The sequence below is a fragment of the Procambarus clarkii genome, chromosome 63 (assembly GCF_040958095.1).
Source record: "Procambarus clarkii isolate CNS0578487 chromosome 63, FALCON_Pclarkii_2.0, whole genome shotgun sequence".
Taxonomy (NCBI): Eukaryota; Metazoa; Arthropoda; class Malacostraca; order Decapoda; family Cambaridae; genus Procambarus; species Procambarus clarkii.
The window spans coordinates 7,893,263-7,917,146 of NC_091212.1; the positions used below are offsets into that span (position 1 = coordinate 7,893,263).

General features: G+C 41.2%; 2 protein-coding genes across 2 annotated transcripts in view; one reads left to right on the forward strand and one right to left on the reverse strand.

Annotated features, from left to right (window-relative positions):
• LOC138349699 (uncharacterized) overlaps positions 1 to 3,491 on the forward strand; it is a 96,738-nt gene extending 93,247 nt beyond the window's left edge. Inside the window, exon 12 of the mRNA XM_069308684.1 lies at positions 123 to 3,491. Within this exon, the coding sequence (XP_069164785.1) occupies positions 123 to 410 (288 nt within the window). The 3' untranslated portion in view covers positions 411 to 3,491. The remainder of the gene's footprint in view (positions 1 to 122) is intronic.
• Positions 3,429 to 23,859, reverse strand: LOC123765777 (intraflagellar transport 43). Its single transcript, XM_045754516.2, has 7 exons — positions 23,523 to 23,859; positions 17,627 to 17,740; positions 17,174 to 17,241; positions 12,932 to 12,990; positions 12,070 to 12,142; positions 8,499 to 8,634; positions 3,429 to 6,608 (listed from the first exon to the last, which is right to left on the reverse strand). The coding sequence occupies exons 1-7, from the start codon at positions 23,559 to 23,561 to the stop codon at positions 6,504 to 6,506; spliced, it is 594 nt and encodes a 197-aa protein (XP_045610472.1). The 5' UTR covers positions 23,562 to 23,859; the 3' UTR covers positions 3,429 to 6,503.
• Between the last annotated feature and the right edge of the window lie 25 nt (positions 23,860 to 23,884).

Sequence of the window (23,884 nt, forward strand, 5' to 3'; positions counted from 1 at the left end):
TCTCAAGAGGCCTGGTGCCCTTATTATGGATTTCCTACATCAGCACATAAGCTCCTGGGAGCTACTGATTGGGCCTCCCAGAAATAACCACTTTAGTAAAATTGTCTATTTTTCCACCACAGATCTTGCGTATCACGCTCTACTATGTGATAACTTTTGGGGAGCATATAATCATCGCTATTTTCTGGCACTACGGCGCTCCCGATAATTACTTCCACAACTACGGCATTGGTGTGATGTTTGGGGGAACTGCGGGAGGTGTGTTGTTCTTGACGTTGTATTACAGCTGTTGTCACCCTGACCAGGACAGCATCTGGGCACGGCAGAAGTGGGCAGAAGCACAGAAACGCTTAAGAGAATTCACAGAAAGAAGAGAACAAAGGTCACCCAACCAAACTGAAACACCATAACTAAACGTAACGATAAATAATTATGAAGTATGTGGGAATATGTGCAATAATTACTGTAAACTCTTCCCTTATCTGAAATATATAGGGGTAAGCCCAGTCCAAACATTGATTGTTTTTCCTGTAAATAAGACAAATGATTGGACTGGACTGTATTACTCCTTCAAATAAACTGTTACATTAGCATCACTTTATTTGAAGGAGACAACGTGTTTGTGAAGTACTCAATGCCCCCTTACTCTCTCGTTCACAATAATTACTTAATATCTCGTGTCTTTTACAGTACTGTACTATCACTTTAACATTCATATTTTATCAAACTACTATATACTGAATAGAATATATATATTATTTAAATATTTACAGAAATGCAGAACAAATTAACAAAATTTTGGATGAGAGTTCTAGATACACAGTCCAGGTACGAGAAACAACAAACAGGGCGGAATTTACTGTATAGAGAAACAAGATGCCCTAATTCTGGTCATATTTTAGCTATTTTATTAGTTTCTTTATATTATATACTGTAATTATAGGTAACTATATGTATTTGTCAAATTATTTAAGATCCTGCCTGCTTAACCTTTACACTACTACCCCAGTCGCTTGCAAGCGATTGACCCATATGCTTCAATGGCCTGGAGATGATTTAAGGTGGTCCCATTTTATTCAAAAGCCCCACCTATTCTAGGGGAATGTCATTTGATACTAAAGACCTCTGTCGATTGTTTGCCATATTAGTCCCATAGTTTCCTTCCAGTACCCTAGTCAAATGATGTGGGCCATGTCTGGAGCACCACCCTCCAGTGACCGCATGCACAGGCCAGCCATGCTAACCACTGAACTTTTACCAAGAGCAAATATGTGTGTAATTTTATACACACATCTGTGTACATATGTATATATTTCCAAAATGATTGAATATGAATACAACTACCGACACATCAGTACAACATAAAAGCGAGAAACGATGAAAATAAATGAACCATGTTAATCTCGTGAGCACCTCACCTCAATCCATATATCTCCACACCACTACAGCTAAACCACAACAGGCAGATACTTTTTAGATGGATTTTCATTTTTCCTGGACGCTAATTAAAGTGCCAAACGAAACATTTATTACATTATTTTTTGCAAGACAGATAAGGCATCAAAATAGCCTAAGTAGTTAGGGAGTTAAAGACATACTGCATTTATTTGGAAGTGTTGCTGGCTGTTAAAAATAATTATAATTGGCAGAAATCTTCATCAATGAAGAATTATTATTTTTTTCAGATGAACAATATTATATGAGGTTGTATGAATACTGTATAGCTGTTGTTTCAGTAATTATTATGTTTCTAAGGACTACACATACTTCCCAGGATTATATTCCCTGGAACTACATGCTCTTCCTGGATTATTCTCCTTCGGACTACTGTATATGCACGTCCAGGGATTATACAACTCGGAACTATACACTCATCCAAGGATTTTATTCCTTGAGACTACATGCAATTTTTTATTACAAATACAAATGGTCTCACCAGATGATAAATATACCAGAAATATCTTTTGCCTAGCATTTTGAAGGATTATTGCCAGTCAGTAAATATGTAATAAAGGAGAAAATGGAGAAATCTTCTTATGCTTTTTATGCCTAAAATATATAAATAAAGCCTAGTCAAATGCCTTAAGTAAAAAGTTATGTGTTTATTTAGCATTTATAAGTGCCTTGTCCCCTTTATGACTTGTGGCTCTACTGTTTATATACTGTGTTTCCTTTTTACCGCTACTGTGCTCTTTTTTTTTAATACTTATAGGTATGCTCACTATATCATATTCATAAATAGTATATTTATAGGTATGCTCACTATATCATATTCATAAATAGTGTACCAATAGTCACACAAGATTAGGTATACAGTAAGGATGATAATGTACATTATCTTTCACAGTATTATTTACAACTTTGATGTGTAGGATGTATGCCAGTCAAGTTACGTTTTAACACTGCAACACAAAATGCAATATTTTGAGGAATATTTTAAAGCTCAACCTCAGGAATACAGTGGCTGTGCTATTTATACCAGTACTAAATTTTTTTTTACAAAGACAACTTGGTGAACATTAACACTGACGACTTATGGTGAACCCCATTAGCGTCTCATTCTCATTATCTATATCTATCACTCTCTCTCTCTCTCTCTCTCTCTCTTGAGAGAGAGAGAGAGATATAGAGTGATAGATAATCTAATAATCTAGGTAGAGAACTAAAAATTGGTGTCATGAACAATATGCCACAATGGAAATACAGTAGCTAATTATTATGTACTTTTGTTTTCATGTGAACATAATAAATTTCTGTAATGAGTTTTGGTAAAGCATTCAAAGATTGGAAAAAAGGCTACATATAAAAATCACATTATTATTATTATTATTCAGTAAATAAACCTCCTTTGCCATTTAAAATGTTATTAAATTAAAGGTCTGTAATAAATACATTTCAGGAAAGCATAATATAAATATTTAGTTAAGTTCAATTTTATGAAATTGGTACTAGAATTAATTTCGATAAATGTGATAAACAACGACTTTATGAAACACGCACATGAAGAACAATCACAATACTGTACCATACAAGATCTAGACGATTTGGGATCGGCCATGAATGTTTGCGATAGATAGATTTATTTTATACAAAAGTTTTATACAAAGTTGTATTGTGTTCTTTCTTATTTAACCACATGAAAATATGCTTTTTTTTTTTTTAGGTTCTTGAAATTTTCAGGATGTTATTTTGATGACCCAAGCTTTCAAAATGTATTGCGGGTGCCTTAAACTTTCAATAAGTATTCAATAAGTATTCTTCAAACTTTGAAGTATTCAAAATGCATCTTGAAACTTTCCTGATGTATTTTCCAAATAGTTTTTCCATAATCAGACACACTGCATAAATTCTCATTCTTTTTCTTTAAGTTTACCCTTGAATTGTTACTCGAATATTTATATTGAATGTTCCTTTATAAAAACACAGCATTGCTTTCAGTGTTTACTGAATAAGATAAACAAATTTGTATACAATAAAGATTTTATACAAAATCTAAAGTTTGTCAATGATGTCCCTAAAGAAAACAGAGGAAAAAGGAGGATTAGCAAACATAAATGTCTCTGCAAGTGTTCCTTCTAACACTTATTGTGCGAGCATAATGTCTGGGTGTGATTGCAAGAGGCTGACCGTCTCCAGTGACCGGCACTCCCAGAAGGATCCGGGTGTCAAGGAATAGGGATGACGATGGTTTTAAGACAAAGGAAGAAATTATGAGGAGAAATCATTGAGTCAGTATGAATTTATATAGCACATGGAAGGGATATGAGGACAAGGAGCTGGGATAGGAGCATAGTGAAAAAATGGTGCCCAATTACTTGGACCGCCGAGAGTTGAATGCTGACCTGCAAAAAGCAAGGGCATCACTGTACTAACCAGTCCAATTGGTTGGACCATGGCATATAAAGGGTATTTTTAAGCCAAAGGTAAGAGGTATTGAGGCAAGGAGCCATTTAGCACTCATGAGACATTGATATATAAAATATTTATACAACAGTATCACTTCTGGGGAGGTGCAGCTAGCCGTCATGTGTAAAATCTGTGTAAATGTAGGACAAATAAAATAAACAATAAAAAGAAAGTTCCACTGTACTGATATTGCATAATGGAGGAATCATAGCCAACCAATCTCTCCTTGGGGGTCCAGTACAGTACTGTATTTCATTAGTGCCAAGAGTCAATATCAGTTGTGCAAATTTTTGTATTAAAATATGCAGAGAATAAGTCACAATAATGTAGGTGAGATAAATAGCCCAACCCACACCTGACCTTGACACACAGTCCCACTTTTGCTACGTTACAACTTGATGAAGGTCCAGGACGGACCGAAATTTCATCACTTTCATTTCTTGTCATTTACGTGGGTTAGGTTATATTTATTCAAATATATAACTATTCCTGTTAAAATAAGGACACTTATAACTGTACTAAATTTATCATAGACATGACTATATATCAGTATCAAGTGTCAATAAGAGTAATAATGAAGCAACCTACACAAGTGTGACATCTCTGTGACTATGCATAAATAACTACTAAATTATACAATATTTAAGATCTTGCTATTAATTTTAATATAAACAGAACCTTGCCAGTCAGGTTAACCCATTAATACAGAGGCACATGTATGAGCACACGCCCAACATGGCAGGTGCGGACACAACGGCGTTGCTTCCACAAGACATGGAACAAAGTAGAGAAGATTCTTGTGACTTTTTAGACAAGGTAAGCCTGGAATATATTATAAATATGGTGAGAAAACTTGAGGTGAAAAACAGGAGCCATTAAAGAAAAACATTTGACCTAATGGATGTAAACAATCACCTTGAAAATAAAAAAGTTAATCTTACAGCTGAAAATCAAGACTGTAGATGGAATTCAAATGTTAAATGAATTAGTGAAAGATCATTCCAGTGAAGTTAAGCTACCAAATACATGGGAAACCAGTAAAATAAATGACATAAATAAACATCAGGTATACAAAGGAAGGAAACAAAATTTACTACAAACAAAGGATATGATTTAGGAGAAATTAGAATTTGTAAATGCCAGTGTACAGGAAAGCAAGGTAGAATTTTATAGAACATTTGCTCATTTATTAGTTAAGAAAGTTGACCTTTGAGAGGTGATACAAGAGGCTAAACTCTCCTTACAGAGGTTATGCAAGAGGCCAAACTGAACTTGAAGAGATGATACATGAAAATGGATCTGAGGATAAAGAAATATGAACTACAGCACGAAGAAAGACTAAAGACGTTGGAAGGAATGAACAGCAAGATATATGATGATAATGTAGAAGGTAATAAATGGCACATAGGAAGATTTGGTTCAACCATCACTTCAGTCCAAAATTAAGTTGCATTTTCAAATTGCTTAAAAGACTGTATAGAAATGACAAGAAAGAAGTCCTTCATAAACTAAGTAACAGATGGTTAGACCAGCTCCAATAGCAGATGGTTGGAGTGGTTCTAAGAGTAGATGGTTGGACTTGGACCAAAAGCAGATAGTTGGAACAGTAGTGAGGACAAATGAGTGCAGTGGTTCCAAGACCAGATTGTTAGAACAGTTCCAAAAGTAGATGACTGGAGCAGCACAGAGTAGATGGGTTGGAGTGGGTCTGAAACAAGACAGTTGGAGTCGCTCCAAGAGTCAGCATGTGTGAAGGCCACTAGAAACTTTACAAATACTTTAGTATTTATGTTTAATTAAATAGAGAAGAAGAACCGCAATGAGCACAGCTCTACTCCTGTACTTGCACATACTTGCATATCAGTCTATTTCCCTTGGAAACAACCAACAACATTTATCACATGGTGGACGGAGCTTTGACTTAATGTCTTGAACAATAGAGAAATGAAGGTGCATCTCTGCCTCAAGCATTGTAAATATCAGAGGCGCACGGCTATATGATCTCCTCCCAACAAATGTAAGAAATGTCGCAGGAACAACAGTGAGAGCTTTCGAGAGAGAGCTTGACAAGTTCCTGCTGGAGTTACTGGATCAGCCTGGCTGTGTTGGTTACATCGGCTTTCGAGCAACGAAGACTAGAAATTCACCAGGAAAGGCTGTGGGAGTAGAACTCTCAAAATTGTCAACAAATGAACAGGTAAATTACTGTTTCTAATTAAAATGAAATTATACCCCACAAAAATTTGATTTGTAAATTGATTACTCTGCGTCATTTGAATGTTATTTATAAAAACTGAGATACATTTTACTTTTTCATATGTAATTCATAAAGATTTTATAGCATTCAGAAAGCAATCGTACTCAATGACTAGTAGTGATATAGCAGCCACATCAACTCACACGGCTGTGTTCACATCAACTCACACGGCTGTGTTCACATCAACTGAATATGCCCTTAACATATGTCCTTTCAATACATAACATACTTTCATACACTTCCTCAACTTCTGGTTTCCCTAAAATTCACAACAAAGTGAATAAGGACGCAGTGAGATGAAAGGGTAACTTATCTGACCTCAGGTCTCCCACCTACATTACTAAGATGTTTCACGCTCACTGGATTCGTCACTTGGTTCCCACTCAGTGCGTAGGTCTGATGACACCTCGGTGAAGATTGTATCCCACTTCCATTCAATGTCCGGCTGGGAAGTAGTGATATTAGAGCACTGTGTAAGTAAGTCTGTGATGTGAATACATGCACATGTGAATATATGTATACAGTATATGTGTGTAATTATGTAGTTACAGGATGAGTGCTACTCTCGTGGCGTCTCCCGTCATCCCAGTACTCTTTGTCATATGATGCTCTGAAATAAACACTCCATTCACCTGGGATATATGGGTCTCAAACTGTGGACCCCACGCATGTGAGGGTGTTGCTCACATGCATGGGGGTCCTCGGTGGATTATTTATTTAGGTTATTTATCATAGAACCCATACAGCCCAGGCGAATGGAATGTTTATTTCCATGGAAGTGTGCATGACAATTTATATGTTCTGAAACTGTTGATGGTTTAGGCCACCACCACCTACTTAACTTGTTCCAACCGTCTACCACTGTTTGCAAAAAGAGTTATTTCTCCTTCTAGTTATTAGTTATTTCTAGTTATTTCCAGCAACTTTGTTTCCTTAGCTTTAATCTATGAACTCTTGTCCTTGAAGTTGCAGGTTTCAAGAATTCCTTTTTTTGGTCAATTTTGTCGATTCCTGTTACATTTTTGTATGTAATGATTATATCACCTTTTTTTCTTCTATCTTTGTTGGCATATTTGACACCTCTAGCCTCTCGTATTAGATCTTGTTTTTCCAGTTCCAGAAGCCACTTTGTAACATGTCTTTGCACCTTTTCCACTTTATTGATGTACTTCTTGAGATATGGGAACTATAGAACTGCTCCTCATTTCTATTTTGGTCTCAAGTCATGAACAATTCCTATAATATTTTACCATTCAAATATTTAAAAGTGATTCTGAAATTGGAAAGCATAGAATATGCTCCTTGCACAATGTCCTTTATGTAGTCACCAGGTGACAATCTACTAATATTTTTCTTTGTCAGAGTTCCTTTGCATCTTTCCACATAATTAGTAGATTGCAAGTGGCTTATCTTCTCCTATTCCACATTTCATGAGGTGGTGTTTATTCATATTGAATTCCATTTCTAAAGTGTTGCTCCATACATTTATTCTGTTCAGGTCATCTTGAAGGGCATAACAATCATCTAAGTCTCTTAGCTTCCCTAGAAGCTTAGCATCAACAGCAAACATGTTCATATAGAACTGTATTCCTACTGGGAAATTCTTTATATAGACGACAAACATTACTGGTGCCAGCACTGAACCCTGTGGTACTCCACTAGTTACACTCCTACAGTCCGATATGATCAGTCAGTTAGATAATTTTTCATCCATGTCAAAAGTCTGTATCACCCCTCCAGCATGTTCCAGTTTCCAGAACATCCTCTTGTGTGAGGGGGATTCTGTTAAAGTCTTTTTTTTTTTACTTGACTTTCAGGTGATAAACAAGTACAATAAAGGTAAAGACAAGGGGGATACATAGGGGATAAATGGGGGATGAAGCACATACAAAGATTAATCTTATTGCCTATTACACCTGATTAATCTTTGTATGTGCTTTATCCCCCATTTATCCCCCATTTATCCCCCTGTCTTTACGTTTATTGTACTTGTTTATCACCTGACCCTGTACTGGTATAAATAAATGAGTTTTGTAATTTCTTTTCACTTGAGAATGAACCATGGAGGTTTAAACATTGTACAAATTGTATAAATAAGTGTAATATGTTCTATAGTAATTCACTTTTTTCTTCACCCTGAAATAACAAAAATGAGTTATGGAGAACTCCTCTTTCAGCTAAGCCCTGATGCTAGAAAAATAGTTAGAGGGATAGAAGCCCTAAATCAGAAGATAGTAAATACAGAATATGCGGTTGAATATAAACTCTTCAGCCACGTTAATGTGGTTCACCAAACAGGCTTCTGACGAGCACTGGTGTGAGACATAAAACTCACCTCTCGTATATCAGCCTCGTTTGCCAGGCCGTTGGCGAGGATTCGCAGGTCTATATCATCCAAGGTTGAAAATGCAGCATGACGCAGCAAGTCTGAGTCCAGCTCCTTATATGTGGCAACAAGGTTGATGGCAACACTGCAACAAAAATATGGCCAGTGCTGAAGTTCTAGATGATAATACAATTTCTGAGACAATTTGAGCAGTGTAGTCCAATATGACAATACAATACCTTGCAGCAAACATAATTACAATATTTCAGACCAAGAAAGTTGAAGATACAGTACAATACAGACATTGCATCAAAAACAGAAATATGTAAATTTATAAACAAAACATTTTCTTAACCCCTTAAACTGCTCCTGTTGCCCTCAAGTGATAGACTGATAATCCTTCTGCTGCTTGTGGATGGTTTAATGTGCCTCTTAACATTCAAGGTTCCTAAATATTCTATATGGACATCTTTCAACACTAAAGACCTCTGGCAATTGTTTGCCACGTTAGGGAAAAATCCTGAAAGCCTTCGTTACCTTCCTGGGCATTACTAAAAAACCAGTGTTGAATATAATGATATGCCATTTTCTGGGTGAGCCCCCGGAGGCTCCCCGGAGCTATCGGGCTAATATGCGAATCATTAGACTGGGCATTAGTCTATGGAGTTCAACCTACCAGGAACCACAAGAGCCCCCTCAGACAGGTACAGGGAGCAATGGCCCTAGAAACCCCCCCCCCTGGGGTTGGAGGTTTTCCTTACCTGCCATTGACCGGGGTTAGGTACCCAGAAAGGTAGGAATAACAAAACAGACCCCACATGGTAAGTAAATTGCAACCGAAAACCGAACAGAGAGGTAGAACCTCCTCCAATCCCAAGCAAACGTCATGCTCCATCACCACGTCGCATGTCCCCCCCCCCCCCCCCCCCCCCCCGGGAGGACAAGAGGGGAGACCTGGACCCCCTGGGAGAAAAAGAGGGGGAGCCCTGGACACCCTGCACCGGCGACCCAGCCACTCCAGTTTGAAGGCCAAGTATCAACCACGCGAATACCGCCAATCGGAGGAAGGGAGGGTTGCCAGGGAGCCTCCGAAGCTCACCCAGAAAATGGCGATTCATTACATTCAATGCTGGTTTTCTGTGGAGAGCCCCTTCAGTTTCCTGGAGCTACATAACCAAAGATAAGGAAAAAGAGACTTACCCGGGAGGCTGCTGTGGTTGATTCACTCAGTACATACAGCAGTATGTAGCAGGCGGCGCATGAGCAGGCCGGAGGTGAAACAAAGCATGAGAAAGCTTATGGAACAGGGCAGAAGTAACATCCACCCTGAACGCAAGCTCTGCCAATGCCACATGACACGAGGCGACAGTATTAGACATCAAATGATGGTCCTGAAAAAGCCAAGACAGAAAGGACAAGACAACCCGATCAGAAATAGAAGACAACCTACGAAGATAGAGAAAATGGTGGAAAGAACGCCAGGAAACGTCATATCATCGCTGAAACGAAGCTCTCAGGTAGGACACCATCAATAAAGCCACCTGATCACCATACAATTGGCAATATTATAGGTCAGGACCTCGACCAGTCCTGCCAAAAGTTGTCCACCGCGAAAGCCTCGCAGTCGGGGAAGGGTGCCACACATATCGGCAAATGCCAAGACCACGCTGACGCAAAGAGGTCTACTTCCTGGAGTCCGTACACCCGGCAGAGCCAATTGAAGGAGTCGGTGTCGACTGTCCATTCCATGGACAGGGGAATGAACCGAGACAGGCTGTCCGCTAGGACACTGGACACAACCCGGATATGAACCTCGTGGAGAGCCAAACCCTGAGAAGCCAGCAGACGAGCCACTCAAAGCGACCAGCCCCAAAGAGACAAGGACCGAAGAGAACCGCCACAGTTCAGGCAATGAACCACCGGAGAACAGTCCGAATGGAGCTGGATGGTTGAACCCCGAGAGACCCGAATCTTCCGAAGTGACAGCCAAACTGCCGTAAACTCCCGCACCATGCTGTGAGCCCGACAGAAGGATGGACCCCACTGCCCCTGGCCAGCCTGGTGAGCAATGGTCACAAAGCCCCAACCATGAGACGATGCATCCATGAGCACATCGAGCAAAGGCTCGGGTAGGCGCTAAGACACTGAACCCTGAAAACCCCGAAGAGGAAGTCAGCGACGCAGCAACCGACGCAAGGTCCCCGGAGGACGAACCCAACGATCGTGAGAGAGGCAGAAGGGGCATCTCTGAAGGAACCAAAACAGACGCCGAAGCCAAACCAGATCCAGTGGATTGACCAGCACGGCGAAGTTCGGACTCACGAGCAGCCACCAAGTGACCCGGGACCTCCCAGAAACAGCTGAAGGTGGGACCACAGCAACGCCTCTGGAGGGAGAGGCATATAAGCGGTCCGAGAGTCCCAAACAAGACTCAGCCAGGTCTGAACCTGGGATGGAACCAGATGGGACTTCCACTAGTTCCCCAAGAACCCGAACCTGGCAAGCTGGGAAAGATCCACACCCCTGACGAGCAGACAAGCAGACTGGCTGGGAGCCCACACCAGCCAGTCAAGGTAGGCCAGAACCCGAACCCCTAGCAGATGCAAACGAGTCACTACGACCTGGGGAAGATGCGTGCCAAATTCAAGCCAAAAGGAAGGCAACATAAGCAGTAAGCAAGACACCCCACCATGAAACCTAACCAATCCCTGAACCCCGGATGAATAGGAACATGCCAATACATGTCCTCGAGGTCCAGGGATACCACCCAGGCATCCGGCTCCAAAAGAAGCCAAACCTGAGAGTGCTCATTTGAAAGGAGGGGCAAGGAATCCACTGGTTCAGACGGGACAAGTCCAGAATGAACCTCAGATCCGCACAATCCTGTTTCGGCACTGGAAACAGGCGGAAAACCCACCGGAGGGATGGGATCATTTCAACCACGTCCAAGCGCAACCATTCCAACACGACTTGAAGCACAGGGGAAGAAACCTGCTCCGCCAGCCCCGAACCTCCCGAGGGAGGATAAGCCGCTGAACGCCACTAGAAGTCAGATGACATGACCCAAAATGCCCACGAATCACGAGACCAGGCGTGAACAAACAGAGCGAGCCTCCCCCACTTTCCCCTCCAGGCAAGGTTGGGGGGGGGGGGGGTTGTGCAGGGGAGTGTTTGAGGCCTCAGTCTCTTTTGAATCCAGCAGTAGTTTCTTTTCATTTGCCAACTTTCTGGTTGCCTTCCTCCAGTGAGGTAGCAAAAATATATATCAACTCCCTGCACCTCTGTGAGGGGGACCAGGTTTTGGCTCTTGTCCCCAATAGGCCTAAAGAACACCACAGCTAATGCAACCTAGTAGATGGCACCATCTCAGTGTATAGTAGTGTCAGGGAGCCACAAAGGTCTGCCCCACAACAGAAAATCACATTTTGGTGACCCAAGCACAGGAGGTATTCATAGACAGCAACTGGAACCATGTAAGGGTTAATAAAAAAAGGCGTATTTTGCATTTCATGCCACTGGTCATTACCCGATGCAGCAACAGAGTAAACATCATGTGCAGTTACGTCCACTGTGCACTTACCTTGGGGCGTTAGCAATCTGTTGAGTAAAATCCTCTTCCACCACATCATCAAGGTCTGGTATTACAGGCATGTCTGAAAACATTGTAAGATTACTTAAATGCACTTTCTCTATCAACAGAATCAATATATCTTGAATGTTTGTTTTTCAAGCAATATAGAATTGTTTAATGTATTCATGATATTTTATAATGTAGAACACACTGAAAACAGACATTTATTGTTAAATTCATCCAGCATTATACACAGTACTTGTACGTATGATATACTATACTGTTTTAACAATGCCAGGGATATGATGCCGGTTAGGTTTACCGAGGTTACCAGAACCGAGGGGCAAGACTGTGTGGTCACCCATCCAGTTATTAGTCAGACCAAACAGTTTTTAACCTTTCTATTCAAATGAATTGTTGGAGTCATTATATTGTATGGTGCCCATTCATGGTCAATGTTTCAAACCAATATTGGAAGTGGCAATACTGTACAGTAATAAAGGAACAACATATTATAATCCAAAAGGACTGAGTAAGTCTTTGCAAAACAAGGAAACTGTCTAGGGTTATTTACTAATGTTCCGGGATGTGTTGCTGTGAAAGGCAAGGTAATTATGAAGAGAAGCTGCAAAGTCAGTATGCCCAAGTGGCACTTGGAAGTGATACGAAGGTTGAGTATAGGAACAGTACCCAACCACTTGGATCATTGGAGATCAAATGCTGACCCCACAAAGTTGTCACTCTACTGACCAATCCAAGTGGATGAATATTTTAAATACAATAATCTGGAACCAACCAACATAACTAATATAACACTAGTTGAGTGATCTTTTTCATCATTTCCTTACATAGCCAGACTCACGTAACTCACCTTGATCAGAGTCCGAGTTACGCCGAAACCTTCTATCTTCCAGTGGTGGTCCAAAACCCCTAAATAAAGAGGAGTAGAAGAAAATAGAATAAGCAAATACTGTACAGTGCAGCAAAGAATGCAAATCCAAATTATAGGCTCAGCAATACTGCAACAATATCAGCACAGTATCTGTTCAGTTGACTTGTAACATTAAACACTTTTTTACAAAAACCCAGCATTGAATGTAATGAAACCCCATTTTCTGGGTGAGCCCCGGAGGCTCCATGGAGCTATCGGACTGATATACTGTATGCTATATTAGTCTGGGGCTTCAGTCAATAGAGTTCTGCTTACTGGGGACCACTAGCCAGAGCATGGCCTCCTCAAAAATGTGTAGGGAGCAATGGCCTAAGGAAACCCCCATGTATTTGGGGGGTATTCCATGTCTCCCTCAAAAGAAAACAAGGAAACAAGCAAACGTCATCCATTGCTGCCGTGCAACCTCCCCCCCCCACGCAGGGGGGTGAGGGGGAAAGCCCTGCATCGGCTGTGCAAACCTCAGTTCGGGGGCCGAGCATAAAAACAAAACCGCTGGCCATAGGGAGGGAGGGAGGTGTGCCAGGGAGTCTCCGGGGTTCACCTAGAAAATGGCATTTCATTACATTCAACGCTGGTTTTCTGTGGGGAGCCCCTTTGGCTCCCTGGAGCTACATAATCAAAGATCAAGTAAAAGAAGGACTTCCCTTAAAGGCAGCCGCATTACGTGCATCAACTTGAAGACGAGACAACTGGCTGCAACCTGGGACCCAAAGCCAAATGACGACTTTGAACGACTGGGACCAGGACCATTCACCAAATACTGGGCGGCCAGGACCCAGTTCAACCACCAAAACCCCCATGCTCAAATGTCAGCCCAAGCCATGTTCCCAAACATGGCAACCAAAGCCGTATACAGTATTTACGAACATCATGGCCACGAGGGTAGACCACAGGCTGGTTAGACTTAATAACCCTGCGGACGACCTGAGAGATCCGAGCCCTGGAACAGGGAACGAGGGAAATCAGATCAAAAGCTGAGGCATGCAGGTAACTGTGCAGAGCCGCAAGGGGATACAACACATAATGCACCGCTGGCCTGATCAACCAAGCATCAATAACCCAAGGGCCCCTCCGGAAGCCCATCATATTGTTTTTTGCCAGAAAAGGAGACATCTCAACTGAACAAAACGTCCACCAGGACCAAAAGAGCAGAAACCTCTGTGCCGGAGGAGAGTATGAAGCTCACCAACCCGGCTCCCAGAGCTCATTGCCAACAGAAACAGAGCCTTGTGGGAAGCAATCTTGAACCAAAGAGGCCACCACAAACCGTGGAGAAGAGAGAAGAGAGAGAGCACCCGATCCAAGAACCAGGGCGGCTCAAGTGGCGCAAGAGCAGGCCAGAGGTGAAATAAATCCCGAGAAAGTTTACAGAATGGAAGAAACATCCACCCCGAACGCCAGCAGGAGCGGCTCCACCAGTGCCGCACGATAAGAGGCGTCAGTATTGGACATAAGATGACGGACATGAAAGAGCCAAGAAAGAAATGACAAGACAACTTACAAAGAGAGGGGAAATGACGAAAAGAATGCCAAGAGACTTCCTACTGTCGCCGAGATGAAAATCGAGGAAGCACAGGGATAAAAAGGCATACAGCATCGAGGTGCTCAAAAGTACCCCCCCCCCACCAAGTAAACCTGCAGAACAGTAGCAGACTCCCACCATTCAAGCATGCGGGCCCGACAAAACCCGTGCCACACTCCCCCAAGAAAAAGCAGTCCTCATGGTGGTAGTGGTTAAGACTCTCGCTTGGCGTTTCACAAGCGCTTTGTCCTGGGTTTGTATCCTGGCCGGAACGGATTTACTGGGAGTCAATCCTTAACACTTTCGCCCGGGCATGACGCAGCATTGCGTCATCCGTTTACTGGCGGTAATTCTGGGGATGACGCAGCATTGCATCATCCACTTTAAATAATCGCCAAAAATCAGGTTTCTATCCGATTTTTTGGGGACTTGTTTTAAAATGCGCGCCGATGTCTTCCCATTTTCTTTGTTGAGCCTCGTGGCCCTCAGGCAACTTGGCACATGCCGTGGGCCCATTGTTTTCGCTCCACTGTTGTGACCAATGTCGCCTCCCCTCGCATCTCAAACGTGTGAACATTTCGGCTATTTTCCGTGGCTATATTTCTTACTGCGGCTTTAGAAACTATCTACGCTTACTCCACGATGGATAGTGATCATGAACAAGGCCCTTCCAGGAAGAAAATTGCGAAAGAAAGGCTTGAAAAGGGCGGGAATTGGGAGTGTAGCTGGAAGGCGGCTGAGCACTCACTCGCGGCTAACGCGTGGCCCGTCTTCAACTCGTCGGCGGTTGGAGCGTGACCAGGTTTTTTATTTTATATGCTAATATTCCTCTAGAGAATTCTATTGCAAACCCATTGAGACCAAAATGAAAGACTTAGGATAACAATTGAGGTGACCAGAGTGAAAATAGTGAAAACATTTTATAGCGTTTGCGCGCTCCTGGGTAACTCGTTCGCACTTTCTCTGTTTGCTGCGGGTAATTAGCCGGGCTTTTGGAGTTTATATGCATTTAGTGCTGTAGAGAATTCTATTGCGAACACAATGATACCAAATTTAATCTCGTAGGACGAGAATTAAGGTGACAAAGTTGAAGAAAGTATACACTTTTCAGAATTTACGCGCACTCCCGTGACACCCTGGGTCCCATATCGCACAGTTGAGGGGTGGCGAGCGGGGTGCACCAAAGTGTTAACTGTAGCCTCAGTTTACCCAACAGTAAAATGTATACTGGTTGTTTAACGATTTGGCGGGGTCATATTCCGGGAACATAGGATTAAGGACTTGCCCAAAACGCTACGTGTGCTAGTCATGCACGCGCGCCCGCGCACACACACACACACGCACACGAGAAACATCATTGGCAACTCAAACAGAGGAGGCTAATAAAGAACTAGAAAAGTATAAAGAAGAAATAAGAGAGACATATGCACGAGTTGTAAAAGAGAAAGAGATGATTAAGGAAGTGTGTTTGGAAGTCAAAACCAGAAATGACAAACAAGAAGCAGATCTTAGGCAAGCAGTTAGGAAAGAACTGGTAACCAACAGTAAACTGGTACAAAACACTGCAGATAGAAGTAAGTCCATAATAGTTTTTGGATGTGTAGAGAAGGAAATTTCATCTAGGGTGGACTGAGCAGCAGAAGAGTAGAAAATCATAGAACAAATAGTAGGACGGATCCATCACAGAGGCACAATCCAGGTCGCACAGGATGTAAGCTGCAAAAGCCTCCCAAACCTCCTTGGGCAGGATGCGAGAGGCAGAAAACCTATGGAAAGAGGGAGCCGAGGAACCCAAGGGAACCCGGAACAGAACCCGGGGAGGAGTCGACCCCAAATCAAACTCGTACCATACAGGGAAGAGGGTAAGAAAACCTCTCCACCTGCAACAACAAACTCTGCGACGAGGGCACTAAAACCCAAGCAGGATCAAAGGGGGTCCAAGCCCCTAGGGTGACTACTCAGCCCCAGGAGCCTCCAAGCCAGGCCCCATGCCCTCCACCCCTGAAAAAAAGGCAGCACAGAAGGGGTTCTGCTGGTAAGACCCAGAAGCCTAGGCATGAGGATCAGGCTCGAATGCCTCCATCTCCATCTGAAATAGGGCAGCCCCCAAAGCCTCCATAGTCTCATCACCAATTAAACCCTGCCCCGACTCCGAAACCCTCATACGTCTCAAAGCCGACAGCAGGTGGGAGGGGGGAGGAGCAGGATGAACCACGCCCACCGAGAAAGGACCTGAAGGTGAAGACGGAACCAAGGTCAATGTGACCAATGCTCTCAGGTTCGGGTCCTGAAAACCAAAAACCAGGACATCCAAGCGGGCAGCCAACCCAACAAGTTACAACAACCAAAACGTATGATGTAACACCCACGCCACCTGGCCCCTAAGAACTTCCGAAGAAGAATGGATAAATTGGAGTACAAACGGGGAGTTGAGGCGGCTATGTTCTGGCTAGTGGTCCCTGGTAGGCAGAACTCCATTGACTGAAGGAATATAGCATATATCAGTCCGATATCTCCAGGGAGCCGAAGGAGCTCCCTACAGAAATCAAGGAAAAATTATTACAGCATCATAATACTGTACATTTGTCACGAGAATTAAAATAGACAGTACACAGTAATACAATAAAAAAAAACATTACCCAACTTTAGCAGAGTTGGCCCAACCTCCAGCCCGTCGTCCCGCTGGAGGCCCTGAGGCAAGGACATTCTGAGGAAATGACCAAGAATGATCACTATTTTGACACTACTCTCAGACTGCCACTTAATATAATACATTGCCCTTATAGCCTTAGTGCTTAGTAAAAACAATATTCACATACTGTACCACAAACTTGAATACAAACTTGAAAGTTAGTCCCTTAATGTCACAATAGCCGACTTAGTTATGAACAATAATTTAAACAATTATTGTTTAAAAGAACTGTAACCTAATATTTCCTGTTTTGAGTTTGTGGCCCACTGTTAATTGAAAATTTTATTAAGATTAATGATTACTATATTATATTTATTCTTAGGACCCCATACTGTACAGCACAGTACAACATAAAGCAAGTGAAGTTTATCATTTTTGTGTAGTCCAGAGATAATCTTACCCTTGGTGATGGTGCATTTGATGTTAGTGGAGAGCCATTAACACCTATGTCATCATCAAAGCCCATAGAATCTGACCCCATGCCCAAGGCACGACGACCTTTCCGAGGAGATATCTGTTTAAAGTAAACTCGGTACTTAAACAAGCAATTATTGTATACATGAATATAGACTGGTTTGTATTATAGAACATGATTATACAGGATATCAAAAAGTTATATGTAAATACAGAGAAACTTAACCTAAAAGACTGAAAATATTAGATCATGTATATAGTATTAACGTTTAAGGTTCACAAAATGGTAATGGAAATGTTAATGTTAAGTTAGGTTCGTACATAAAATTGTCAAACTATACATTGCTTTAGCAATGTACAACTTTAGCAATACTTTAGTACAACTTTAGTACAACTTTAGCGATACTAAGGGCCTGTAAAATGGTTTATTGCAAGGTATTTTTTATCACTATGGGATGCAAAACTTCGGTTTCTATATCACCTGCATGGTGGGGATGACATAACACCAACATAAAGTATATTAGTATACTGAACAGTACATAAAAGAATCATGATTTCCCAAGAATCATTAGGTTAAAATTAATTATCATATTTATTCAATGAGATCAATAAATATATTGTATTAAGAAGTATATACTGTACTAAAATTTTAAGATAATTATTTAATGTTTCTATTAGCAATTTCCACAAGTTTATAAAATTAACCGATTTTCCTGAGGGCCAATAACCTTAGTGACCTCAACGAGGACAGGTAGCCAGCAGCTTGTCATAGGTCCCCCATTTGCCTTGATTCTTTCCAGGTAAGATTTTAAAACTTAACACAGTTTTGGCATTTATGGCTTCGGCGAGTAGGCCGTTCCATGGGTGAAAAAGCATCTCCTGTTCTCTGCCCTACATGCCAGTACAGTGGAGAGACCAGTTGGCCAGCCCATCCTCCTGTTTTGGTAGTATAGTACTTATAGTAACAATGAGGATCATGGTACATATATATATACTATCTTGAGGTTATCTTGAGATGATTTCGGGGCTTTAGTGTCCCCGCGGCCCGGTCCTCGACCAGGCCTCCACCCCCAGGAAGCAGCCCGTGACAACTGACTAACTCCCAAGTACCTATTTACTGCTAGGTAACAGGGGCATCAGGGTGTAAGAAACTCTGCCCATTGTTTCTCACCGGCGCCCGGGGTCGAACCCGGGACCACAAGTCCAGCGTGCTGTCCGCTCGGCTGACCGGCTCCTGACGTCTAACCTGTATGACTAACATACAACGAATGTAGAAATCTGAACTACTGCGTTAGACAAACTAGAAAACTATATTTTACTTGAGTTGCTTTGACAAACTAAACTAACCTATCCTAATCTCCCTCGGCCTAATACATGATATCTGAGGCCTAATATAATACAAATGTGTACTATACTAGGCATAGGAAAATTTAAGTTTGTGTTTTAACTTCATTTATTTTAAAAGAAATCATTACTAGTCAGTATACTACTATCTAAAAGATAAGAACGTACTACTTCTGACTATTGACGATCGTCACAATAGGTACTAGCTAAACAGGAGGATGGGTTGAGTAGGTTCATAACTGATTGGACTTGAATTTGATATTCAGGTAGGGCCTGACATTTGGGAGTTATCTTACACCTAATGCCACTGTTCATCTGGCAGTAAACAAGTATCCAATAGTTGAGCAACTGATGTGGGTTGCAACCTGATTGTCAATTATTGACTTATGGGATTATTAATTAAATTTAAAAATAAATTAATTATTAATTTCATAATTCATTGGGTTAGGGGACAGGCAGCCAGTATATACAGTGTATAGCAAGGTCTCCATTCTCCCCACCCGCCAAGGTCTAATTACTGAAGCCCAGAATGCAACCCCACAAGAAGTCGACTAACTTCTGGGTACCTGTTTACTGCTAAGTGGACAGGGGCATTAGGTGACCTTGGTTACCTTGGTGTGATTTTGGGGCTTAGCGTCCCCGCGGCCTGGTCGTCGACCAGGCCTCCTCGTTGCTGGACTTTTCAACCAGGCTGTTGGGCACGGCTGCTTGCGGCCTGACATATGAGTCACAGCCTGGTTGATCAGGTACCCTTTAGAGGAATCAGGATTGATCAGGTTATTAAATGCGCCCAATCATATCTGTCCTGCCCAGGATTCAAACTTAGAATTCTCGATTGTGGGTCGAGATCATACACACGTTAGGCTTATATCAATGTCCCCCCCCAAGATTGAACTACTGATCTTCCCCAGGATGCAACCCCATAATAGTTGCCTAACTCCTGGGTACCTATTTATTGCTAAACAGAGACATTTGGTGCTAGGAAACGTGTCCAACCATTTCTGTCCCACCGGGACTCGACCCTGGGATTCCTGATTGTGAATCGAAAACGGACCCACCTGTACTACCGAGAACTTGATAAGTTTAATATTTATTTATTTATTTATTTATTTATTTATATATATACAAGAAGGTACATTGGGTTTGTGAGAATACATTGGATAGTACAGTATTTACATTCTTGTAAAGCCACTAGTACGCACAGCGTTTCGGGCAGGTCCTTAATCTAGCAGATAATTTTAAGTAGGTAATTTCAATCAGAATTGATAAATGAAAGATACATTACAAGAGAAAAATGAGATGAGAGAGATAAGTAAGTATATTAAAGCACATTGTTATATTAAAGCTCTGATTGATTACATTGACAGCTTGATTAGTAATTTAAACAAGGTTAATAGACACCATACAGCAGATTGACAGCACATATAAGACAGCAATGATCACAATGGTAAAGATGTTCAGATTGGGTACATAAAGATTGGGAGACTGGGTAGCAAAAGATACAGATAAACAAGATTTATAAACACCATACAACAGATTGGCAGCACATATAAGAAAACAGCAATGATCACAATGGAAAAGATGTTCAAATTGGGAACATAAAGGTTGGGAGATTGGGTAGCAAATGATACAGTGCAATTTTAAGGCAAAAAGTGAAAAACTATGAAGATGAAATTAGGTATTTTTTAGTATTGATTTTGAATGATGTAAAAGTTGGACAGCTTTTCAATTCAGTAGGGAGTGAGTTCCATAAACTGGGTCCCTTTATTTGCATAGAGTGTTTACACAGATTAAGTTTAACTCTGGGGATATCAAAGAGATATTTATTTCTGGTGTGGTGATAATGGGTCCTATTACATCTGTCCAGGAAGAGTTTCAGACAAGGATTTGCATTTAAGAACAGGGTTTTGTAAATGTAGTTGACACAAGAGAATTTGTGGAGTGAGATTATGTTTAGCATGTTTAGGGAGTTAAACAAGGGGGTTGTGTGTTGTCTGAAAGCAGAATTTGATATTATTCTGATAGCAGATTTTTGCTCGGTGATGATGGACTTGAGGTGGTTTGCAGTGGTTGAACCCCATGCACAGATACCATAGTTGAGATAGGGATAGATTAGTGCATAATATAGAGAGATGAGAGCAGAGTTAGGAACATAATATCTGATTTTGGAGAGTATACCAACTGTTTTAGAGACTTTCTTAGTTATGTGTTGTATGTGGGTACTGAAGTTGAGTCTCTTGTCTAGGAATATGCCAAGAAACTTTCCATCATTTTTATTGCTAATGTTTACATTGTCAATCTGAAGCTGAATTGCATTTGTAGATTTGCTTCCGAATAGGATGTAGTAGGTCTTTTCTATGTTCAGTGTTAGTTTGTTGGTTGACATCCATAAGTGGACTTTTTTTAGTTCATTATTAACAACACCATTTAGTGTATGTGGGTTGGGGTTGGAGTAGATGAGGGTAGTATCATCAGCAAACAAAATAGGTTTCAGAATGTTAGAGACATTAGGCAGATCATTAATGTATATAAGAAAAAGAAGAGGTCCCAAGATGCTGCCCTGTGGCACTCCAACAGTTATTGGTAGAATGGGAGAGATTATATTATTGATGGCTACACATTGGTGTCTATCACTAAGATAGGATTGGATATAGTCCAGTGCATGGCCTCGGATTCCATAATGATGGAGTTTACTTAAGAGGTAATCGTGATTAACAGTATCAAAGGCCTTTCTCAGGTCAATGAAGAGTCCAATTGGAAACTCATTTTTGTCAAGGGCTGAGTAAATTATATCAAGGAGACTAATAATTGCATCGTTGGTACTCTTTTGAGAGCGGAATCCAAACTGACAGGGCTAAGAATGTCGAATTTTACGAGATAGGAGTAGAGCTGTTTGTAGATAATTTTTTCAAATATTTTTGATAGTATGGGTAGGTTCGATATTGGTCTATAGTTGTTTATGTCTGACGGATTACCTCCTTTATGAACTGGCGTTACTCTTGCTTTTTTAAGGATATCAGGGAAGGCATGACACTCAAGGGATTTGTTGAACAGCAGAGCTATAGGTGGCGCAAGGGCATGGGAGGCGCTTTTGTATACAATGGATGGGATTTCACTGATGTTCCCAGCTTTGGTTTTTAGTGAGTGTATGATGGACACAACATCTGTCAGGCTGACTGGTGAGAGGAGAAGAGAGTTTGGATAGCTGCCTGAGAGATATGTGTTGATATGTGTCTGAGTCTGTGGGATTTTACTTGCAAGGTTAGCACCAATCGATGAAAAGAAGCTATTAAATTCATTCGACATTTCTAAGTCAGATGACAGTGTAAGGCCATCCTTAGAGAGTGTTATCTGGTTGTGGGAGTGTTGTTTAGTTCCCAGGGTGTTAGAGATGGTATTCCATGTGCTTTTCATGTTGCCTTTTGCTTCTTTGAATCTAGTCTCATAATATGAAAGTTTTGCTTTTCTTATGATACTGGTAAGCACTGATGAGTACCTTTTAACTATTTCCATTGAAACTAGGCCACTCCTAAATTTCTTTTCGTATTCATGTTTTTTGTTGATCGATTTAATTATGCCACTTGTGAGCCACGGGTTATTTTTTCTTTTATCAGTTACTTGTTTGGTAAGGAGGGGACAGTGAGTGTTGTAGAGGCTTAGAGTTTTGGAGAGAAAGAGGTTAGTTGATGAGTTTATATCCTGTGAATTATTAAATTCAGATTCCCAGTTAATATTGTGGAGTGCATTAGAGAGATTGCCTAAAGCTGATTCACTATGTAGCCTGAATGAAAGTTTTTTGGTTTCTGGTGGTGATGTGTCAATGTTTGCTATGAGGAAAGTAGGATAGTGGTCAGTTGTTCTGTCATAAATTACCCCAGATGTAAGGGGAGCTGTTATATTAGTCCATAGGTGATCCAGGGTAGTGGCAGATGTTTGAGTGACTCGGGTGGGCTTGGTGATTGTGGGGATTAGCATACAGGAGTGCATGCTGTTACGGAAATAGTCAACTTGAGGGTTGTTTTGAAGACCCAGGTCAATATTGAAATCACCTCCCAGAATGATGTGATTTTTGTTGAGATTGTTATTTATGATAAGATTCCTTACATTGTCAGAGAATAAAGCTATGTTGGTATTAGGAAATCTATAGATGGCACCGATTATCAGGGAGGATTTAAGGGATTTACTGGAGAACTTGGCAAAGGTATATTCACAATAGTCGTCTCTATCACTAATGACACTATTGCAAATGAAGGTATCTTTGTAATATATTGCTGTACCGCCACCTTTTTTATTAGGCCTGCAGTTATGAATGGCTTTATAACCAGCTAAATTGTAGAGTTGAGTATAGTCATTACTTAGCCAAGTTTCTGTTAAAATGATGAAAGATAATTTAGTACCTAGCGCTGTAAGAAGTGCATTTATATCATCAAAATGTTTACCAAGTGACCTAACATTTTGGTTGTAAACTGATAGCTGACTGAAAATAGATTACCTGTCCCCCACACAATGGTGGACACTTTAATACCAACAATAATCACCTTCTTATTTGGCGAAATATTAAACTCCAAAGAATCCATTGTTGCTCTGGAGATACTTTACTGTTTCTTAAATAATGCTGACAATTCCTCTGCAATTCTTCTTCTTGATGGTCCGTGCAGGTTGTGAAGGATTTATTCAGCTCAGTATTGCCTCAAAAAGGGCTCGACACGGAGAGACTTCTCTTGGCTACTGGGCCGCCTTCATTGCCTGGCTCTCTTCTCTCCTTCTACCGCGCTCGCGGTGTTTTGTAATGTTTCTTCATCTATTTTATTAGGTTTTCTTCCACCATCCCTGCAGTGTCAGCCTCACACTCGAGGAATGTGTTTATTTACATCGCTGACCACGTGACTTGCGTCCTCAC

Coding starts and splice junctions, on each gene's coding strand:
- LOC123765777 (XM_045754516.2), bottom strand. CDS start 23,561: ATGGATTCTTTGGAGTTTAATATTTCGCCAAATAAGAAG. Junction 12,991..17,173: donor GCCAACTCTGCTAAAGTTGG/GTAATGTTTTTT, acceptor CTCTTTATTTAG/GGGTTTTGGACCACCACTGG. Junction 12,143..12,931: donor TAACTCGGACTCTGATCAAG/GTGAGTTACGTG, acceptor CAATGTTTTCAG/ACATGCCTGTAATACCAGAC.